At 37.8% G+C, this 19,522-nt stretch overlaps 1 protein-coding gene across 1 annotated transcript in view; it reads left to right on the top strand.

Moving 5' to 3' along the window:
• The window catches only part of cacna1ha (calcium channel, voltage-dependent, T type, alpha 1H subunit a), a 113,942-nt gene that overhangs the window by 40,171 nt on the left and 54,249 nt on the right, over positions 1 to 19,522 (top strand). The window contains exons 3-5 of the mRNA XM_055191472.2: positions 14,957 to 15,066; positions 17,533 to 17,666; positions 18,026 to 18,123. Coding sequence (XP_055047447.2) covers positions 14,957 to 15,066; positions 17,533 to 17,666; positions 18,026 to 18,123 — 342 coding nt within the window. The remainder of the gene's footprint in view (positions 1 to 14,956; positions 15,067 to 17,532; positions 17,667 to 18,025; positions 18,124 to 19,522) is intronic.

The raw sequence follows: 19,522 nt of genomic DNA, 5'->3' as shown, positions 1-19,522 counted from the left end.
ATCTCAAACGAGGCATAAGGGTCTTGTCTAGCGAAACGATTGTCATTTTTGACAAGAAAAATAAAAAACATGCACTTTTAAACCCCAACTTCTCGTCTATCTCCTGTCTTGTGAAGCGCCAGTGCGACCTCACGTAATTGCATAGTGACGTAGAAAGGTCACGTGTTACATATATGAAACGCATATTTGCGGTCAATTTTAAACAATAAACTGACACAAAGACATTAATTAGTATTTTTCAACATACAACAACGTCGGAACGGTCCTCTTTCAACCCACTTGTAAACACTGGGAGGCGTAGTTTCGCATACGTCATCCGTAACCTCTTGACGTGATGACGTATTGCGTGAGGTCGCGTAATGGCGCATCACACGACCGAAGGAAGACGAGAAGTTGTGGTTTAAAAGTGCATATCTTTTATTTTTCTTGTCAAAAATGACAATCGTTTTAGTAGATAAGACCCTTATGCCTCGTGTGGGATCATTTATAGTCTTTTAAAGTGTTAAGTGTTGGGGTCCATTAAAGTCCATTAAAATAAGAAAAATCCTGTAATGTTTTCCTCCAAAAAAAAAAAAAATCTTCTCAGCTGAATTAAGAAAAACATCAACATTTTGGATGACATGGTGGTGAGTAAATTATTTTTAAGAAAATGGACTAATCTGTACTGACAGCATTAACATCCATTTCACATTTTAAAGGGATAGTGCAACGAAAATTGAACATTTTATAATTTACTCTTTCTTGCGCTGTTCCAAACTTCTATATATATTTTTGTTCTGCTGAATACAAATGAATATATTTTGAAGAATGTTTTAATCAAGCGGATCTGGGGCACCATTGACTTTTATAGTAGTAAAATATAATATAATAAGTGAATGGTGCCCCAGATCGGTTATTAACATTTTTCTAAATATCTTCATTTGTGTTTAGCAATTAAGAAATTTAGATTAATTTAGGTTTGGAAAAACTTGAGGGTGAGTAAATGATGACACAATTAAAAATTTTCAGTGAACTATCCCTTTAAGGAACTAGATCTTTGCTCTAGTAAGTTAACATTATTAAATAGATTTACAGTACAGTGAAAATTAGACAGTAATATGGACATTAGAAATATATTTTAAAATATAATACCATGTGAATGAATGGTACCCCAGATCGGTTATTAACATTATGGACATAAGAAATATATTTTAAAACACATCTCAGAATCATAAAAAAAAAACGAATAGATTTCTCTTGACTGATCATGTTCTAAGGAAGTGACATCTCTCCAGTTTACTAGATTAAAGTAATTTACTGTGTTATGATGACCCCAGTCCTCTCTGACTCAGTCAGCCTAATGGAGCTGTAATGTGATTTGGAAAAACAGGTGTTCATCTGAGACTGCTGCTATAGCAATATCACCGTATAAGATTGACACAAGTACAGTAAAAGGCATTGCGATATCTCATAAAAGTGTTCAGTTCTCAGTTCAGTTTAGATATTTTAATCCAATATAGGCTGCATATGGGTTTGTGGGGAGGGGAAACAGATGAAATACTTAGATAGTCTATGAGGCAGACAGGTGCTTCTATGGAGAGAACCAAAGTAGAAACAAATGTAATTATTTCTTTCTGTTCCCTCTTTCGCTTCTGATTATTGTACCCCCCCCCCCCCCCATTGTATCATAGGAGGCAATTTTAGCCATGTTTCTTCTTTCCTGCATGCAACTAAGAATTTTAAAGGAATTAAATAGTTACAAGCACAGATAAGATTGTCTAATCAAAGGAAATTTTAATGATGCAACACACACAGTGGCTGTTTACTACTTGTTCGCTTGAAAGAACTATGTCTTGTTATGTAACAGCATCTTTGACACTACTTCATTATATTCCTGACTGACTTAGTTGTTTATACAGTATTATCTCTTATTTTTGTCAGATTGCATTGACTGTTTTAGCACAAAACATTCAATGTTTTTGAATGTGGTTGAAAAAGAATTCGATATCTCATGATGGTCTCAGTCTTTCCATTTGCTTGAAGTATTACGTTGCCTAGTCAATCCAACAGGATGTTTTACGCTTTAACAAAGTAAAATCATACAAGAGTGGTTAATAATATAGACTTTTCAAACACAATTTAGTAGATAGAACTGAAAACTGACCTAGAGGATTTGTTATTTAAAGGTGCCATGTCACAAAACTTTTTTAAGATGTAAAATTAATCTTTGGTTTCCCCAGAGAACGTATGTGAAGTTTTAGTTCAAAATACCAGATAATTTATTATAGCATGTTAAAATTGACACTTTGTAGGTGTGTGCAAAAATGTGCCATTTTGGGTGTGTCCTTTAAAATGCAAATGAGCTGATGAAATGCAAACACTGATCACATTGATGGGTGGGTTTGTTGAAATTGAAACCCAATTGTGCTGTCAATTATTTCTCTCTCTCTCTCTTTCTATCTGCACTAAATGACAGTGCCGTGGTTGGATAGTGCAGATTAAGGGGGCGGTATTAGTATAAGAAGACAGTCAATAGGAAAGGAAAAAATTGTTCATTTAATTTGGCTCCACTTATGATGTCATAAGTGGAGCTAAATTTAAATGACCTATTTTTTCACTTGCTTGCAAAAAATGGTTTACCAAAACTAAGTTACTGGGTTGATCTTTTTCACATTTTCTAGTTTGATAGAAGCACTGAGGACCCAATTACAGCACTTAAACCCAATTATGGCACTTAATGGAAAAAGTCATTTTCATGATATGGCCCCTTTAAAGGGATAGTTCACCCAAAAAGGAAAATGATGTCATCATTCCCTTACCCGCCTGTTGTTACAAACCTGTATACATTTCTTTGTTCTGCTAAACACAAAGGAAGATAATTTGAGCAATTTTCGTAAATAAACTGTTTTTGAGTACCATTGACCGGCATATAATTTTCCTACCATGGAAATCAATGGTGCTTCTGCTTCCAGCTTGTTTACAAATATCTACTACATTCGTGTTCAGCAAAAAAAATTGTTTGGACATTTTTGGATATTGCAACTATAATCACATTAAAGTATGATTTGGCAAGTGATTGTTGAAAGGATTGCAAATGAATACATTTTAATGAGCTGATATCAGGGGATACACAGACACATTTAACCATTTCATGTTATGTTGTTAAAAGCAATATTGTATTAGTCCTAATACGGTTTGTTTTATTGCCTTACACCATACATTAATACTGTAGTTCTTAGTTCATAGCATGCCAACCCTAAAGGAAAAAAGCATGTCAGTGATATTTGCTTGTGCAGTAAGACCAATAGTTTAAAAAACAGCATTGCAGTTTTCACTTTCTGTCTTTTTTCTCTCTCTTGTCAATTGCGAGTTGTTTAGGTGCATCTTAGATGATTTTAATGATAAAGTGTCAGTCTGTGATTCTACTCTGTTCCTGTATAAATCATTTTTCTCTGTTGGTGTGTCACACCGCAGATGGCCTGTCCCAGTCCACGGCTGTCCCTGCTGTTACCAAGCAACCAGAAAACTATAAAACTGTGTGTCATCTGTGAGCTTTTTCTCATGCACAAATTTAATCAATGCAATCAACATAAAGTATGTAGCCTGTCTCTATTGTTTACCTTCCAGATAGCTTTTTTAATTTGCTGCACAGTATGCTGTGAAAAAAAATTGCAGCATGAAGTTAAAACAACTTTGTTTTTTACAAGTCAATTTAAACTACTATTTTAAGTCTTGACCTGTGATAAGTAGACATAACTTATAAAAACAAGTAAAATTGTTTAACTTAAATTTAAAATAAAATAAAAAGTTAAAATAACATAAAAAATATATGTTGATTTGACAAAAAGGCTACAGTGTTTGCTTTATTTGTTGCTATGTACACCAAACGTGGGGCATCGCGTTACTCGCTCTAGATTACTCGCGGGATTTAACTTTGTGTCACGCACATTTTTCGCTCGAGTTGAACTTTTCAGCTTGGGCGAAGATGCGTTTGAGACGAATAGCGCATGTTTTCGCTGTAAACATGCCACCCATATCGCGTCATTCGCATCGCCCCACGCGAGGACGCATCTCATTGCGTCTTTGCATTTACTTTGTATGTAATCTCCTCGCGCAAATCGTTGAACTCGCGTCTGGTGTAAACCCACGGTTAGAAGTGCACTTGTGTGATAAACAGTTACAGTCCAGTTGGGAAGATTATTTGGAGATTGAAAACGTGCCGTAACCTTCACATCACCGTTTTGCAGAACAGCAGTAATCCTATTTGCTCTGTGCACATCTGTGCGTCCCTTTTTTTGATTTAGGTGAAATAAAAGGAATCTTACCTCAAGGACACAACGTAGGGCCTTGTTCAATCATGACATTGTGCATTCTCTGCAAACAGCTAATAGGTTAAGAGGAGAGGACAACTGGCGTGTTGGGTCGACCTGGGGGTCTTTAAATCCAGATGCCTTACTATTCCTGGATAGCCCGAGACTCTTGCACACGCTTCATTTTCACCTTGGTCTGGGCGCTAGATCATTCCCACTGATGTGAATCCACACATGATGTATACTTGTGTTAGAGCAGCACGGGCCCTGAGGGACCATTATGATTGTTTCAGCATTGCCCATAACAGTTTCAATTCTCTATTGGAAAGATGAAAAATTTTTGTAAGCGATATTCCCTGATGCCTGCAAAATGTTTTTGGCATGAATGTTGACAGGGCTAATTAACTCTTCTAGATCAAGTTTTTTTCATGCTAAATATTGTGAGCTTCTTTTGGGAAACACCCAGGTGCTAATTGTCCCCCTCGGTAAAGTAAACACACTTCTGTCTGTTGGTAAGGGAATACCTCATTTTTTCCAACCTTTGAGTGTGTCATGTTTTTTGTAATCCAATATTGTAAATGCTGCATAACAGCCACAGTAATTGATTTTTAAAGACTGAAGATGTTATTGTAGGGAAGCATGGGCGCTGTGGTAATTGATCTGCTGTTGTCTATGCTGGACATTTTTATATTTAGTAAAAGATTTTTCAAAGGTGCTGCCAAATATTGTAATTTATACACCCTGTGGACAGTTCTTTAAAAAGTGTTTAGTGGACAACATTCGCTGAAATATTTTAAAATGTTCCTGTTAATGTTTTAAAGACCTCCACATGGTAATGCAATAAAATGCTAATGGGAGATACTATTAGTATTAGCATTACTACCACAACTAGAAGGCTAAGATATTTCAATGTTTTTAAATTAAAGCTCACATAACACACGCTATTTCTGCAATCCTGATGTTAATTTGGAGTACCTATAGAGTAGTATTACATCCTTTATATCTCTGAAGAGTCTTTAGTTTAATCAGATTTATAAAAGAAAGATTAGCTTTACCAATTCTTTCCGATAACCTACGAAAAAATGAAGGAGTTACTACCGCGAGAGGAGCGAGTACGAGTCATGCAACACTATACAACACTGTTTAACTTATGATTCACTACATGTTTGTGTCATTTATATTATATGCACTCAACTATTTCCAACATAAGACAGAAGTCTTACTTACCGCATGCAACTCATGACCCGTTTAGGACTTTTCAATGAAATCCAGCGCATCAAACACACACGCAAAACTCCGCTGCTATAATAAACTATATCCATTCACTCTAAAAATGGCTGGGTTATTTTTGACCCATAATTGGTAAATATTGGACAGAACATGTGCTGGGTTAGAAATTGACCCAATGCTGGGTTATTTTAACCCAACTGGTGGGGTATTATACCCCATGGTTGCATGACAACAACCCAACATTGGGTCATTTTAACCCAGCACAGGGTAATTTTTAACCCAGCATGTGTTCTGTCCAATATTTACCCATTATGGGTCAAAAGTAACCCAGCCATTTTTAGAGTGTTGTCTCCATAAGGCTGTCTTTCTTCTCCTTACATTCAAAAACACACTTCTTCATTCATCCCATTGTTGAGTTTTGAAATTAAACAAAGCTGTCATGTGATGTGATGTTTGTAAGTTCTAGCGTCTCCCGCTGATTGACGGGTGGGCGGGGTTTTCCGGGGGAAGTGCCCATATAAAGAAGTGATACGTATAGAAACCCCTGAAACGTCAGCTGGTTAATCGAAAAAACTTTCGGAAACTTGTACAAACCCTGGCGAAGTGCGTTCGGCACAAAAATACTCAACACATTCTCACTCCCCAAGGCGTCAAAATCTGAAGCATGTTCAAACGCCTTCAGCGTCAATATGAATACGCGAAGGGTGCCCCTATGCGTCACTATATCGACGAAATGGGAACTCCGTTGCTTTCATGCTAATCCCTCAGCGTCGGATATAGACGAAAGGGAATCCCGGAAGGTGATGCTGTCACGTTATACGACGATCGGCAGGATCATGTCGCTTCTGGACGGTAACTACTCAATTTTTTTTTCAATTTTTAAACCATTGTCACTTGGGGTTGGGGTTAAACTTGGGGTTTGGATGTCAGTTTAAGTATTGGTTTATACATTTTGTTTTCTGATTTTTAAGCCATTGTTGCTTGGGGTTAGGGTTAGAGTTCGGGTTTGGGTTAGGATGTCTGTATTGGTTTATACTTTTTGTCTTCTGATTTTTAAACCATTGTCGCTTGGGGGTAGGGTTAGAGTTGGGTTTGGGTAAGGTTGTAATTTTATGTAACAGAAAGTCGTTCTGACCTCAACCCCAAGCGACAATGATAAAAGATTTGGAACAGGGATTGGGTGGTTGCCGTCCAGAGGCGGCATGATCCTGCCGATCGTCACATAACGTCACGGCATCACCTTCCCGGATTCCCTTTTGTCTGTATCCGACGCTGAGGGATTAGCATGAAAGCAACGGAGTTCCCATTTCGTCGATATGGTGACGCATAGGGGCACCCTTCGCGTCTTCATACTGACCCTGAAGGTGTTTGAACATGCTTCAGATTTTGACACCTTGGGGAGTGAGAATGGGTTGAAATACTCTGTAACACGCCCAACTGCTTTTTTGACACTTTGCCTATGATTAGTTTGAGAAAACAACTCTATAACTGTGTTAATAAGTCAGAATGCATTAAATACCATTGAACCACTCCTTTAACAAAATAATAGTTAAGCAAACCCTTGTGAAGACAATGCTTTCTTTTTGAAGTCACTATTTGACAACAACTTTTTTTACTGTCACTGTTTGTATAACTTTAGTTTGACCTTGACTTTAACTGAAGCATCTTTCCTATTCTCTTTACAGTATCAGTAGATTCTGGTACAGCAGTGATTGATCATTTAAATCAGTTTTTGCTCCAGGGAGTTTTTCACCTTTCTTCAAATGTTAGTCTTTAACAGCAGCTTGTTGTGTAGACTAATAGAAGTGATGATGGTTTGGATATGATCAGCAGGTTCTCTTGTAGCACAGCTGGCCTGGTGCTGTTCTCAGATCAGCTGAATCTGTTTCAGAATAGTCGGGGGAATACAGCCACCTGACAATGATAAATTCCCCGTCTCCTGCTACTCCGTTCTACAAACCTTCTGCTTATCTATGTTCATAATCACAGGTTATAGAGTGTGTAAGTTTATCAAACTAAATAAATTGCCAAGCTAGTATATATTTTGGTGTCCACTGTCAGTTTTCATTTATACTTCTGCGTCGTTGTCCGCGATGACATGCAGTTACACATGCAGACCGCAGTACATCATCCAAAGAAGAAGCAGCTTGGCTAGTAAACCCATAGACATTATATACGTAGATGCCTCATAGACTGACGCTGCCTATTGGAGCTGACGTATCAGCGTGGCTGCCATCTTGAATGGGTTGCCAATGTGCCCCCTGCATTTATTTCTATTGAGGAAGGTATATCCCCAACTACAATAATCATAACTCACTGAATTTTTACCGGATTTTTGCACTGTTTGGTTACATATAAGTTACGTTAATTACAATGACATAATATTGTAAATGGTTAAATATCCAAAATTATTGTTCAATCTTACTTGTGAAAGGTAATCCCATGCGATCTTGTATCAATACTATGCCGGTCATTGCAATCGTAAACTGCACAAAATATGGGCATAGTTGCTCGCTCTCTGGTGCCTCAGATTGACTCTGGTGCCTCAGATTGAGCCAACCAATATGGCGGCGACGCTGGATTACGTTCCTCCAACACATCATGAGGCATCTACGTATATAATGTCTATAAGTAAACCCACAAAAGAGGAAGAATAAAAAAACAGCAGTTGTGTGATTTGCGAAGACCAGCATGTAGGTAAATAGACAGCAACTTTTGTTGCAGCTTAAATGGACACACTTTTTTGAAAATATTCTAATTTTCCAGCTCCCCTAGAGTTAAACATTTTATTTTTACAGTTTTGGAATCCATTCAACCGATCTCCAGGTCTGGCGGTACCACTTTTAGCTTAGCTTAGCATAATCCATTGAATCCGATTAGACCATTAGCATCGTGCTCAAAACTAATCAAAGTGTTTCGATATTTTTTCTATTTAAAACTTAAAAACTAAAATTTAAAAACTCCCCTGCTATTGAAAGTAACCAAGGGGACTATTATTTTGGGGCAGTGCGTAATATCATTGTGCCTGATGCAGCCGTGTTACAGAAGCAAAGTCCTTGATCATTACGCCAGAATGAGAGTATAGTCCTAACCATATCTGCCTAGAAAATCGCAACTTTTAATTTTCTGTCGGTGTTAGTACACGATGTAACTAGGTAATAGAAAAAACTATTTGGTCATTTTTTAGCACGTTGTGAATGGTCTAATCGGATTGAATGGATTGTGCTAAACTATGGTAAAAGTGGTAGCGCCAGACCCAGAGATCAGCTGAATGGATTCCAAAACGGTAAAAATCAAATGTTTCACTATAGGGGAGCTTGAAAATTAGCATGTCACTTTAAGTTAAATCTCTTTCCAGCTTGGCTTATCTTTGTTTTTACTATTGCAAGTTAGAATGCGTAGCCTACGAGGAACACAGATTTTTTTGACCTGATAGGAGGGGTTCCAGCGGACCAATCACAGCGCTTAGGGTGAGAGGACATTTTTTGAGAGGTGCCCATCAGGCTACACTCAGCCTATGGCGTAGGTCCTACTTGGGACTATAATATGTTTTTCCACCTGAAGTAATGAAGTTTGTTGAAATTGGTTGGCCAGCACAGTCTTGAAGGCGAGCCCTGTTGATGTATGACATTTTGTAGGTTAAACTAGTTAAAGGATTCTGTCACAGATAAACAGGAAGTTCAGGGAGTTTAACAGAATGTAAAACAGAAATGAGATGACATCCGGTAGTCATGTGCAGATAAAAGAAACAGATAAAAGAAAAGGTCAGATCTTCAGTCATAGCTAAAGAAAGAGATTTAGAGTAAATGGATGCCACAGAAAATAAAGATGAAATAGCAGGTCACTGACCTTTACAGTACATTTAAATTTAAGCATTTGGCAGATGCTTTAATCCAAAGCGACTTAAAGTGCAATCAAGGTATTCATTTTATCAGTATGTATGTTCACTGGGAATCAAACTCGTGACCTTTGCGCTGCTAACACCAGTTGAGAAAAAGTGTATTCTAAGAATTTATTTAGATTTAAGAGTAAGAGGATCAGTCAGCTGAGCATATCTGATACATGCGCAGAAACAAGAAGGCTTAGCCCTAGTGTACACTGTACGATCTTTACGCACCTTTACGATTGTCTTTGAACTGGGAGATTTCAATGACAAACTGTAAGATACAAATTAAATCGTCTTCTGTCCATGTACCTTTTTTCTGAGAGTTTATGCAAATTAGATACTGTATACTGAATTAGGGTTCTTGTAAGCCATCTACTGTCTCCTGTGTCCATACATGAACCCTGTCTCGAACAACCATGTTATATAATCTTTCCCTGGGGTGTGGACCATCTGAACCCATTAGCAAATGTTATTTCAGATCGCCCTGATTGAATTTGCTCTCTGCTAATGAACGTGAAGTGGAAAGGAGAAACGGGTCTCTGCTGCGAGCTGTTGCGATCTGATGAGTCAGCTGAATCCTAAGATCCCGGTCACTCTCGTGTCAGTAGGGTCCATTCGTTTAGGTGCCACATCGTGACAGTTTTCCTGCCTTAATCAGTGTGATAGCTTCATTTATCCTTTTCACCTCAGCGAGTAATTCAATTATTTACTTTGACAGTGAGTAGTGACACCTGCAGCTTCTGTTGCTCTGCGTTCTTGCTACGAGTACGATGCTGGCAAGTCCATGTGAAACTGAAGGTCAGATAAAGTTCATTTGTCATTTGGAGAGAGGATATCCTTTTTGTTTTAACGGGTATTAGCATCTTAGCTTTCTTTGGTGAACATTAATTTTTTTATCAAACCTTTTGTAAGCAATAAGGTACGAGAGACTGTGCTGTATGATGGAATCAATCTTGACCGAAGGGCGTTTTTAGGCAAGATGCGAAGCTGAGTGCCTTCATCTCCTTAACAGTGACTTATTCAGGATAAAGCACAAGCCTTAAGTACCTTAAACCATTGGTTCTCAAACTGCCCCCCCCCCAAAGAAAATAAATTTTCTTTGGGGGGGGCACGAAGAGATGCACCGTACACAGGGGGGGCCGCACCCCGAGAAAGTTTGAGAACAACTGCTTTAAATTTCCCTTACTAAACTTTGTTTAATATCATTTTAAGGGGTACTGCTCCAGCTGAGCAACTCTGAGATTAATGTAAATGCTACAACAGATCGCTTTCTCCTTGTATTATAAACAGATTAGCATTATAATATTTGTTGCCTTGAGCGGTAACAAAGAAAATAAATAATGGAGAACTACTGCTGATAATCTATAAAGCAGTGCCAAAAACCCACATTAGCACCTAGAATGTGTAAATGAACACCTCTATTAATTATTTCTTCTTACTATTGCTTTAATTGCCAACTAAATGTTTTATTTATGCAGTGACACGATGCCAAATGCTAGAAAAACAGGGATTTGAGCTCAAAGTGTGATTTCCAAACTCAATACTTTTCCAATGAGTCATGCATTTGCATGTTAGTGGGTTGTAGTTATGGCATTAGCTGATGCTTTCAGGGAATAGAGATGCTGCAGTTTTGTTGTAACGCACAGATGTAGCCGTGCGGCAGATGTTCACATGAAAGAGTGATAGAAGAGCCAGTCTACCATAGCTTTGTGATTCCTTCAAGGACAGATGATCTCTCGCACAAAAGCAGCTCCTTGTAGACATCAAAGTCATATAACTTTTCTCTGAGACTGCAGAAACCTCTGTAAATTACTGCGGTGAGCTTACAAAACTACATTAAAACAATACGTGGAGACTTCAGTTAAATTCAATTACCTAAAATAGCTTAAAAACCCAGTATACTGTCAGAAACAAATGACGGATGTGTTAAAAACAACACAATTAGTGTTAGTTTAGAGACAACACACTAAATGCATTGTCCCAGAATACACATCTCTTGTGTTATTATTGGAACAACACATTTTGTTCTTTTAACACAACTTGTGTTTTATTTTAACACAAAATCAACACAAAATGACACACAATGTGTTAAAAGCATAGCACAAACAAATTAAAAAAATGAACACATTCTTTCTTAGGGGCCAATCACACCAAAAGCGGTCGTAGCACACGTTTTTGAAGGAGGGCTGAGAGCGGAAAAGCAGCCGACGTCATTCGCGTCTTTCGCAACTTGGTGGTTGCCTAGCCATATAAAAATCCGCGTCGCACTGCTCTTTTTAAAAAAATGGCAGTGCCACGTTCCAAGCGTTTAAACGCGTTTGGTGTGATTAGCCCCTTGGAGTGTAGTTGTCACTGGGGCAGTGCCCTTTAACTCATTCCCCGCCAGCATTTTTTTGTGATTTTCACAAAAGTTTCACAAAACGCCTTTCAGGAAATTTTTCTTTTAAAATATATATAAACATACAAATATATCAAATAAAAGAACAGACCATCTGCTTTTAAACAAACAAAACGGGAAAAAAAAAACTTTAATTCTATCTATATTTTTTCACTGCTTATAAACTCTTAAATATGTTTTTTTCGTCAAAAAAATTTTTTTAGCAAAAAGCTGAAATAATTGCATTTTTGTGAAGGAATTTTGTTAGAGATCAGATTCAGAACGATTATCAAAACATACACAGAGTGTAAAATTAATAAATAATAATAAATTGGGTAATCTGCCATCTAGTGGATAATCGCGGTATTACAGATAACCATAAAAACTTCTTAAAGGCATAGTTCGGCCAAAAATTATATTGAACCCATGATTTACTCACCCCGAAGCCGTCCGAGATGCATATGTCCATCATTTTTCAGACAATGACATTTTCAGTTATTTTAGAAAATGTTTTAGATTATTCAGTTAATCAAATGTGAAGTTATGGGCATTCAAGTCCAAAAAGTGTGCATCCATCCTTCACAAGATAAATCCAAACGGCTCCACGATGATAAACAAAGTCGTTCTGAGGGTAATCCGCACAGTTTCGTTGTAGAAATATCCACATTTAAAACTTTATAAACCAAAATAACTTGCATCCGGTAATGCCGCCATCTTAGTCGCGTTAGTCGTGATTTACAAGTCATGTCAACAGAAATGAGTTGTCACAACTTATAAAATAAAGTGTAGAAAAGTCAACTTAATTTTATAAGTTATAACAACTGACCTGTAGTTATAACAACTCATCTCTAGTCAAGATAAATGATAATAAGTTGAAATGACTTATAAATCAACTTATTAAACTTATACATTTTAAGGCAGCAAAGTTTTTTTTACTGTGTACTAATATGAACTCTTTGGTACAAATATTTACCTCTAAGGTACTGTAATAAACTTTTTAGGTTCAAATGTGTACTTTTGGAAAGGGTAATGTGCGGGTGACAGCTAGGGACCATTTTGGACGTTTTTTCTGACAGTTTATATTCTGTAGCATTTGCTGTTTTTTTTTAGGGCATAATGTTGCATAAACAGTGCAAATTGAATAATGTATACTAGAAAAAGTGTACAGAATGCAACTGATAGCATAATGAGAGATTATGTGACGCTGTCTATGAAATCTACTGTGTGCTAGTCTTACAATCATTAAAGTCTGATATCAGTCATTGGTTTTAATCTTTGACCTTGCTCAGTCAATACTAAAGATATGAAAGTTTTTTTTTACAAAATGTTCTTTACATTATGAAATAAATCACAAAAAATACTTTAGCTGGGTTTTCACAGATTGGGTTATGTATAGTCACAGAAGGAACATTAATGCTACACTGTAACACAGCTGACATTTTGCCTCCTCACTTGATTTGGCTTTGGGAAAAAGATTTAAAAATCTTATTTTAGTAGTAAAGTATTTACATTGTCCTTTTAAGGGCAGTCACTAAAGGCCTGGGACTAGGTATTTTTGGAGAGGTCCTTTTTCCCTGGCCCAGTGAGTACAGTAGACTAAACTATGGGGGACCATTTTGGTAATCCATCAACACTGGGACAGTGCTTTAGTTGTTCCTCTCCTGATTAAGGTTGTAAGACAGATCATAGTGCCACTGAAAAAAAACTATTATTTTTGAAGTGACAGATTATTGATTAAAGTCACTCTGACTCTGGAGTGGGAATTGTAGCATGTTACTGTGTCACCCGTACTGTTATGTGTCCTTCAGGTCTCTTAATATATGACATGATTTATTAAAGACCTCTCTATTTCTAATCTTTCACATAAAAAGCATCTGTATATAATAAAGTGTATGTCAAGTGACGTGGGATCTGCTCTCAAGCACTGAGGTCATCTCCAGTCTATGAGGATTTCTACTCAAAGTCTTTCATCCTGATGTACCATCAGCTGCCAGGTGACCACAGTCCATCAGCTGGGAAATCATGTATTGGATCTTATTAATATTTTCAGGTTGAAAAATACATCTTAACACTTCTAAAATTGTTATTTATAAAGACTTATTCCCCCATTCCAGATTTTTGTTACACCTTTTTAAAAGCAGACACAGGTGATTTGAAAATCTTGATCTTATTCACCGCTCCTTTGTGCTTTGATGGTATGATGCTTATGTAAATGAGACAGCAGCTTTATTCAAATTTCTCATTTGTGTCTAGAATAGCAAGTGGGCATCATTTTCCTCACTTAGATTAGGAGATTTGCATTAAACATGAGTTGAGAAGCTCTCGGTACATCAAGACTGACACTTCAACCTTAAGAAATATGATTGGGTCCTTGGAGGGTTTCAAGCACAGATGTTTTAAAGATGACGTATGAGTGATGCCAGATCATAGATGGCTTCTGACAGGCTTGTTTAGAGCTCTCAGGAACAACATATCTGCAGTATCCTGGGGGTGTTGATGGTGTGCGAGTAGAGGAATTGTTGTCGTCCTTCGGTCCGAAGACGTGTGATGTCCGGTGGTGATGGACATGATGGTGGTGGTATTGAGTGCAGCAGACAGCACCAGCGGAGGTGCTGATAGGTCAGGTCTATGACAGCAGAAGCAGCTTGTTTCGGCATCGTTGCTAATGGCTCTCATTCTATCTGACATCTCAGACAGCAGTGGAAGCAAAAGTCGTGCGGCTGAAACAGATTTCACCATGTTCCTGTTGTACTCACTAAATAATTTAGCAGATCAGGATCATGAAGAACATGCTATGCCTCTACAACTGGTTGAATTCTTGATAAATTGCTACTATGGTTAAATTGGATATATCGAATCTTCATTTATATATATTATCTTACATAAAGAACATTCTGTTAAAATATAAATTTGATATTTTTTAATATTGACTAAGAAAATTGAAATTAAAGTGAAATCAGTGAGTAAAATCAAATTTGATACTACTAAAATTAGATTATGAGATTTCACGTGAAGGGTCACACTTGCTGTAAATATATTTGTTCTACAGAAGAGATCGTACTTGTTTAGTCTTATATTAAATTGATTTGTCATTAATTTGTCTAAAACATTATAACTTTTCAATCTCTTTGCTTAATATGTGTTGTGATATATTTCCTTAACTCATGTGCACATGGTTCGAGCATGTGAGCATGCTGGTGATCCTGTTGAACTGTGTGACTCTGGGTATGTTCCAGCCATGTGAGGACCTCAAGTGCCAGTCTGAGTGGTGTGTCATCCTACAGGTGAGTCTCACTAAAATACCACATCATACCATTTAAAGGAAAACACCACCATTTGTCAATATTTTACTATGTTCTTACCTCAACTTAGACGAATTAATACATACCATAAAGACATACCATATCTTTTTTTCAATGCTTCCACATAATCTTTGTTCAACGCGTCGTGAATGTGTTAGCATTTAGTCTAACCTCTTATTCATTTCTTAGGATCCCAACAGGAATCTCAGCACGCGCAGTAACATCATCACTTGAAGTGCTCTTCCGCCAAACAATATAGTTCTCATTTTTTATCCGCTTAAAAATTGTCATGTTTTATTTTGTGACACCATACTTACTCGGTTAACTACTCATGTAACAGTCTTTAAATAGGAAAAACATAAAAGTGTTTGGTGGCTTCTAAATTCATTCCTGTTTGGATCCTAAGGAATGAATGGGGCCAGGCCAAATGCCAACACAATCACAACGCGCTGCACAAAGACTAAGTGCACGCATTGAAAAAAGATAGGTATTTATTAATTTGTCTAAGTTGAGGTAAGAACATAGTAAAATATTCAAAAACAGTGGTGTTTTCCTTTAAAGATACAGTGACCCCTAAAATGACTTAAACCCTTTGGACAAAGCTGCAGGAATTGCATTTCTTTACACAAAATTACTAAACCATATAGAATTTGATCTTTTCTGTCAAAACCTTAATTTCTATTTTAGACATTTTGCAGTAATTTAGAGAAAATGTTTACTCAAAGTGTTCTTATTTATAGCTCAGATTATCAGTTATCAGAGATATCAGTTTAGTATAATTTCAGAATCAACGCAGTCTCAGGTGTTTTTCTTAAAACTGATAATATTGACTTTTGGATACTTGGCATATCTCAGTTTGTGAAATTGTTAAGATCTCATCTAAAAAGCTCTAATTTGTGAAATATATGACGTTCTAAACGTAGGTTCAGGAGGAGCCTAAACATTCAGGCCTGTCAATCAAAGAGCGTATATAGACACTTTCATTGGATGTACACAAGTTGTCGCGGTTACACATCTAGACGGAACTTAAAGGCGGGGTGCATGATTTTTGAAAAACACTTTGGAAAAGGGAGTCGGGCCGACTACCAAAACACACATGTAGCCAATCAGCAGTAAGGGGTGTGTCTACTAACCAACATCAATCATTGCCTGGGTTGCATATGTGTGGGGCGGGTTTATCAACAGAAGGTCCAGATTCTATTGGGGTAGGGGTGTGTTTGTTTAGGTGATTTCAAATTTCAACATTGGCTTTCAGAGATCAAACATCCTGCCTTTAACTTGGGGTCTCTGTTTATTGAATGGTCTGGCTAGTGGCTGAACTGAACTATGGAACAAATACATTGTAAAAAAATAACAAATGTTTTGGTTTCCTAAAGACAAGGGGAGAATGCAAACATGGATCAATGCTATGTGAAGGGAGGTTTGGCAGCCAATCTATAGTTAACATCGTATAAATTAACTGTATAGTACACATTTTACACAGTAACGATAGGTCAGTGTAGTTTTTGATACGCTTAAGCTATGATTTAAGCTACTTGTTATTTATTTAGCTTGTTATCAGAAATAAACTACTCTGAAAGTACCTTATTGTTATTGATTCTTTGCATATATCTACCGTAAGTTTAATTTGTTCCACGAAAGCCATTTGTTTATTTTGTTACTGCTGAAACCGTCTATAAGGCAGCCTCCATGTCCAGCTGCAATTCTTTCAGCATTTCTCCTCCTCCCCATCTGCTCCTTCACTGCTCTTTTTCTTCCTCCGTGTAGTTCTGTTGCAGGGGGTTGAATTTGGGCTCAGGTTCGCTCTCCCTGAAGGTTCACAGCTCCCTTAGAGGACAGCAAGCCAAGTTCATTTACCATTAATTATTAATACGCAGGTGAACTAGTGAACTGGGTTTTTATCTCATGAGAAATATCTGAGACACAGGAGTCTAAAAGGTGCACTGTGTAACTTTTAGGAGGACCTCTTGACAGAAGCGCAATATAATGTACATTAAGGAATTTTTATGTGTTGCTTAGGGTTCAAAACCTTTCTTGGAGCCTCTGAGAAGAGAATCTGAAATTTTCCATAAATTGTACCTTACCCTTTATTCTACTTGCTTGTTATATATATTTTCCATCCAGTGTCTGTTTATGAAAGAGTGTGCCATGACCAGTTTGGGTTTTAGTCCATGCTTTGTGGCATGCCCAGGTTTCAGGGGTTATGGGAAGCTTGGCCAGATATCACAGACAGTGGCATTTTGTTTTTGTAGACTTTTATTTCCCTGGGTTGTATGGGTATTGGGGGAAATTTTCCAGAAGCAAAACTACTAGAAAACATAAACCATAGCTGATCTTCTTTGCCTCTGGCACAGTTTTCATTGTCTTCTTATATAATGTTACGTCTGTTCTACCTCTTCTGTAAAATGCCCTACTGTATTCAGATAATAATGTGGTCTGTGTCCACAGGCATTTGATGACTGCATCTTCGCTTTCTTTGCTGTGGAGATGGTCATTAAAATGATCGCCCTGGGGATTTTTGGATCAAAGTGTTACCTTGGCGACACGTGGAACCGCCTGGACTTCTTCATAGTCATGGCCGGGTGAGAAATCCTACCTCTTTCTCACATGTCACTCATGTATTTAGCCATTATCACCAGAGTAAAGCGAATCAGCGGGGACTCACTATTCAATTTACAGGAACTCAGTTGGGAAATAGAATTACTCCGAGCCGTCCCAACCCTCAGATTGATTGAATATTCGAAAGACATTGCCTTTGTTGTGTAAATTGACCTTTAAATAAAACAGAGTAATAAACACATCAAGACTTGTCTTATAAAACCACCTTTCTGCCATTATTCTCACATAATATTGACACATGGAAAGGTTATTAGAGTTTGACGTTCACTGTCTGACGCTCGAAGTTGAAACTGAGGTATGTTTGTTCTTCTCTACGCCACAGGATGATGGAGTACTCACTGGACGGTCATAATGCCAGCCTGTCAGCCATTCGGACTGTGCGGGTGCTCAGGCCCCTGCGAGCCATCAACAGAGTTCCCAGTAAGTGTCTGTCAGGGCTGCTTGCCAAATGTTATGTCACCTATTGAATATTCACGATCAAGATCATTTTCAGATTGTTTCTTCACACTTGCATCTTACTCAACCTGTTTAGGGTAGGTAGACCGCTTTGGATAAGCAACTTGGATGGACCACCCAATGGACCAGAATCTATTACAAAATCTTCTTATATATTATCAGATTTTTCCAGCAGTATGATCTCTGACTGCTGATGCCTTTCTGCCACTCGAGGATATAGTCACATGTCTTTTTATCTCGGATGAAAGCTGAAAACATCTGTCTGATGTATGACACATCTTCTCAGCCTGTGATGTAGCAGAGACAACTTACAGAGCTCAAACTAGTCCATAAATTACACAGCAGACCATGTCCCACAAAAACAGAGAGACGTATTTCTTCTGGTTACGAGCCTCTGTGTGGTGAAGTGACAGTTATATTGGATCATCGAGATCTTTGTTTATAACAAACAAACTTTGCGTGCTTAATCCAGTTAACGTGTTACGTCAGAAGCGAAAGTTAACAGTAGTCTCTTTCACACATACAGTCTTTACTGGTAATTTACTGGTAAATTGCCGTTAACATGTCATGTGTGAACAGAACCTTTCCGGTAAATCAGTGCTCCCAATTTATCAGTAAGACAGGTTGTAAGATTACCAGTAATTTACCGGTAAGCGCTATGTGTGAACGAAAATTATAGGATTACCGGCATTTAGAACGGACGCCGTCAGACCGTGCTGACAGCTTCGGGCCAATCATAGCGTTTTAATACAGATGACGCGTTTACCCCCGCAGTGTTTACTGACGTTTCCACACACATACTGCTTGAAAGTTGAGCACACCTGAAGTTTACGTCCACATTTCTTCACCAAAGTTGTTTAAAACCGCTTACCGCCAAATTGCCGACGTCCTTAGCACGCCCTCTGTGAAGCCTAAAGTGCAAACAGTACTGTTGTTAAAAACGCATTTTCGGTTTGACGTCGTCTCATTCAATGTTGTTTGGTCATGAGCAACTTCGCAACTGTTTACCACAGACGTGAAAACAACAAAATACGGACCGTGGTTATGAACGACGTGGATTGTTTACAAATACAACACTGAGCTCGCCGCGTGATACAGGTACTTCCGCTTTCTCAACGAATTTACCGGTATTTTGATACTGATGTGTGAATGATGTCTTACTGGTAAAATAACGGAACGCCACTGCGTGTGTGAACAGCACATTTTTGTATTTACTGGTAAATTCATTCCGGTAAATTCATGGTAATTTACCAGAATTACTGTGTTAAAGAGGCTATTGTCTCCCTGTGACTTACCATTAATAGAGATCTCCAAAGGTAGACCCTTCTTTGCTCTGGATTACGTTTTAGATTTAGCAGTTAAG

This window comes from Misgurnus anguillicaudatus, chromosome 19 (genome assembly GCF_027580225.2).
Source record: "Misgurnus anguillicaudatus chromosome 19, ASM2758022v2, whole genome shotgun sequence".
Classification (NCBI taxonomy): domain Eukaryota; kingdom Metazoa; phylum Chordata; class Actinopteri; order Cypriniformes; family Cobitidae; genus Misgurnus; species Misgurnus anguillicaudatus.
Note: the sequence above shows the minus strand (reverse complement) of the source record. Positions and strands in the feature narration are given on the sequence as shown.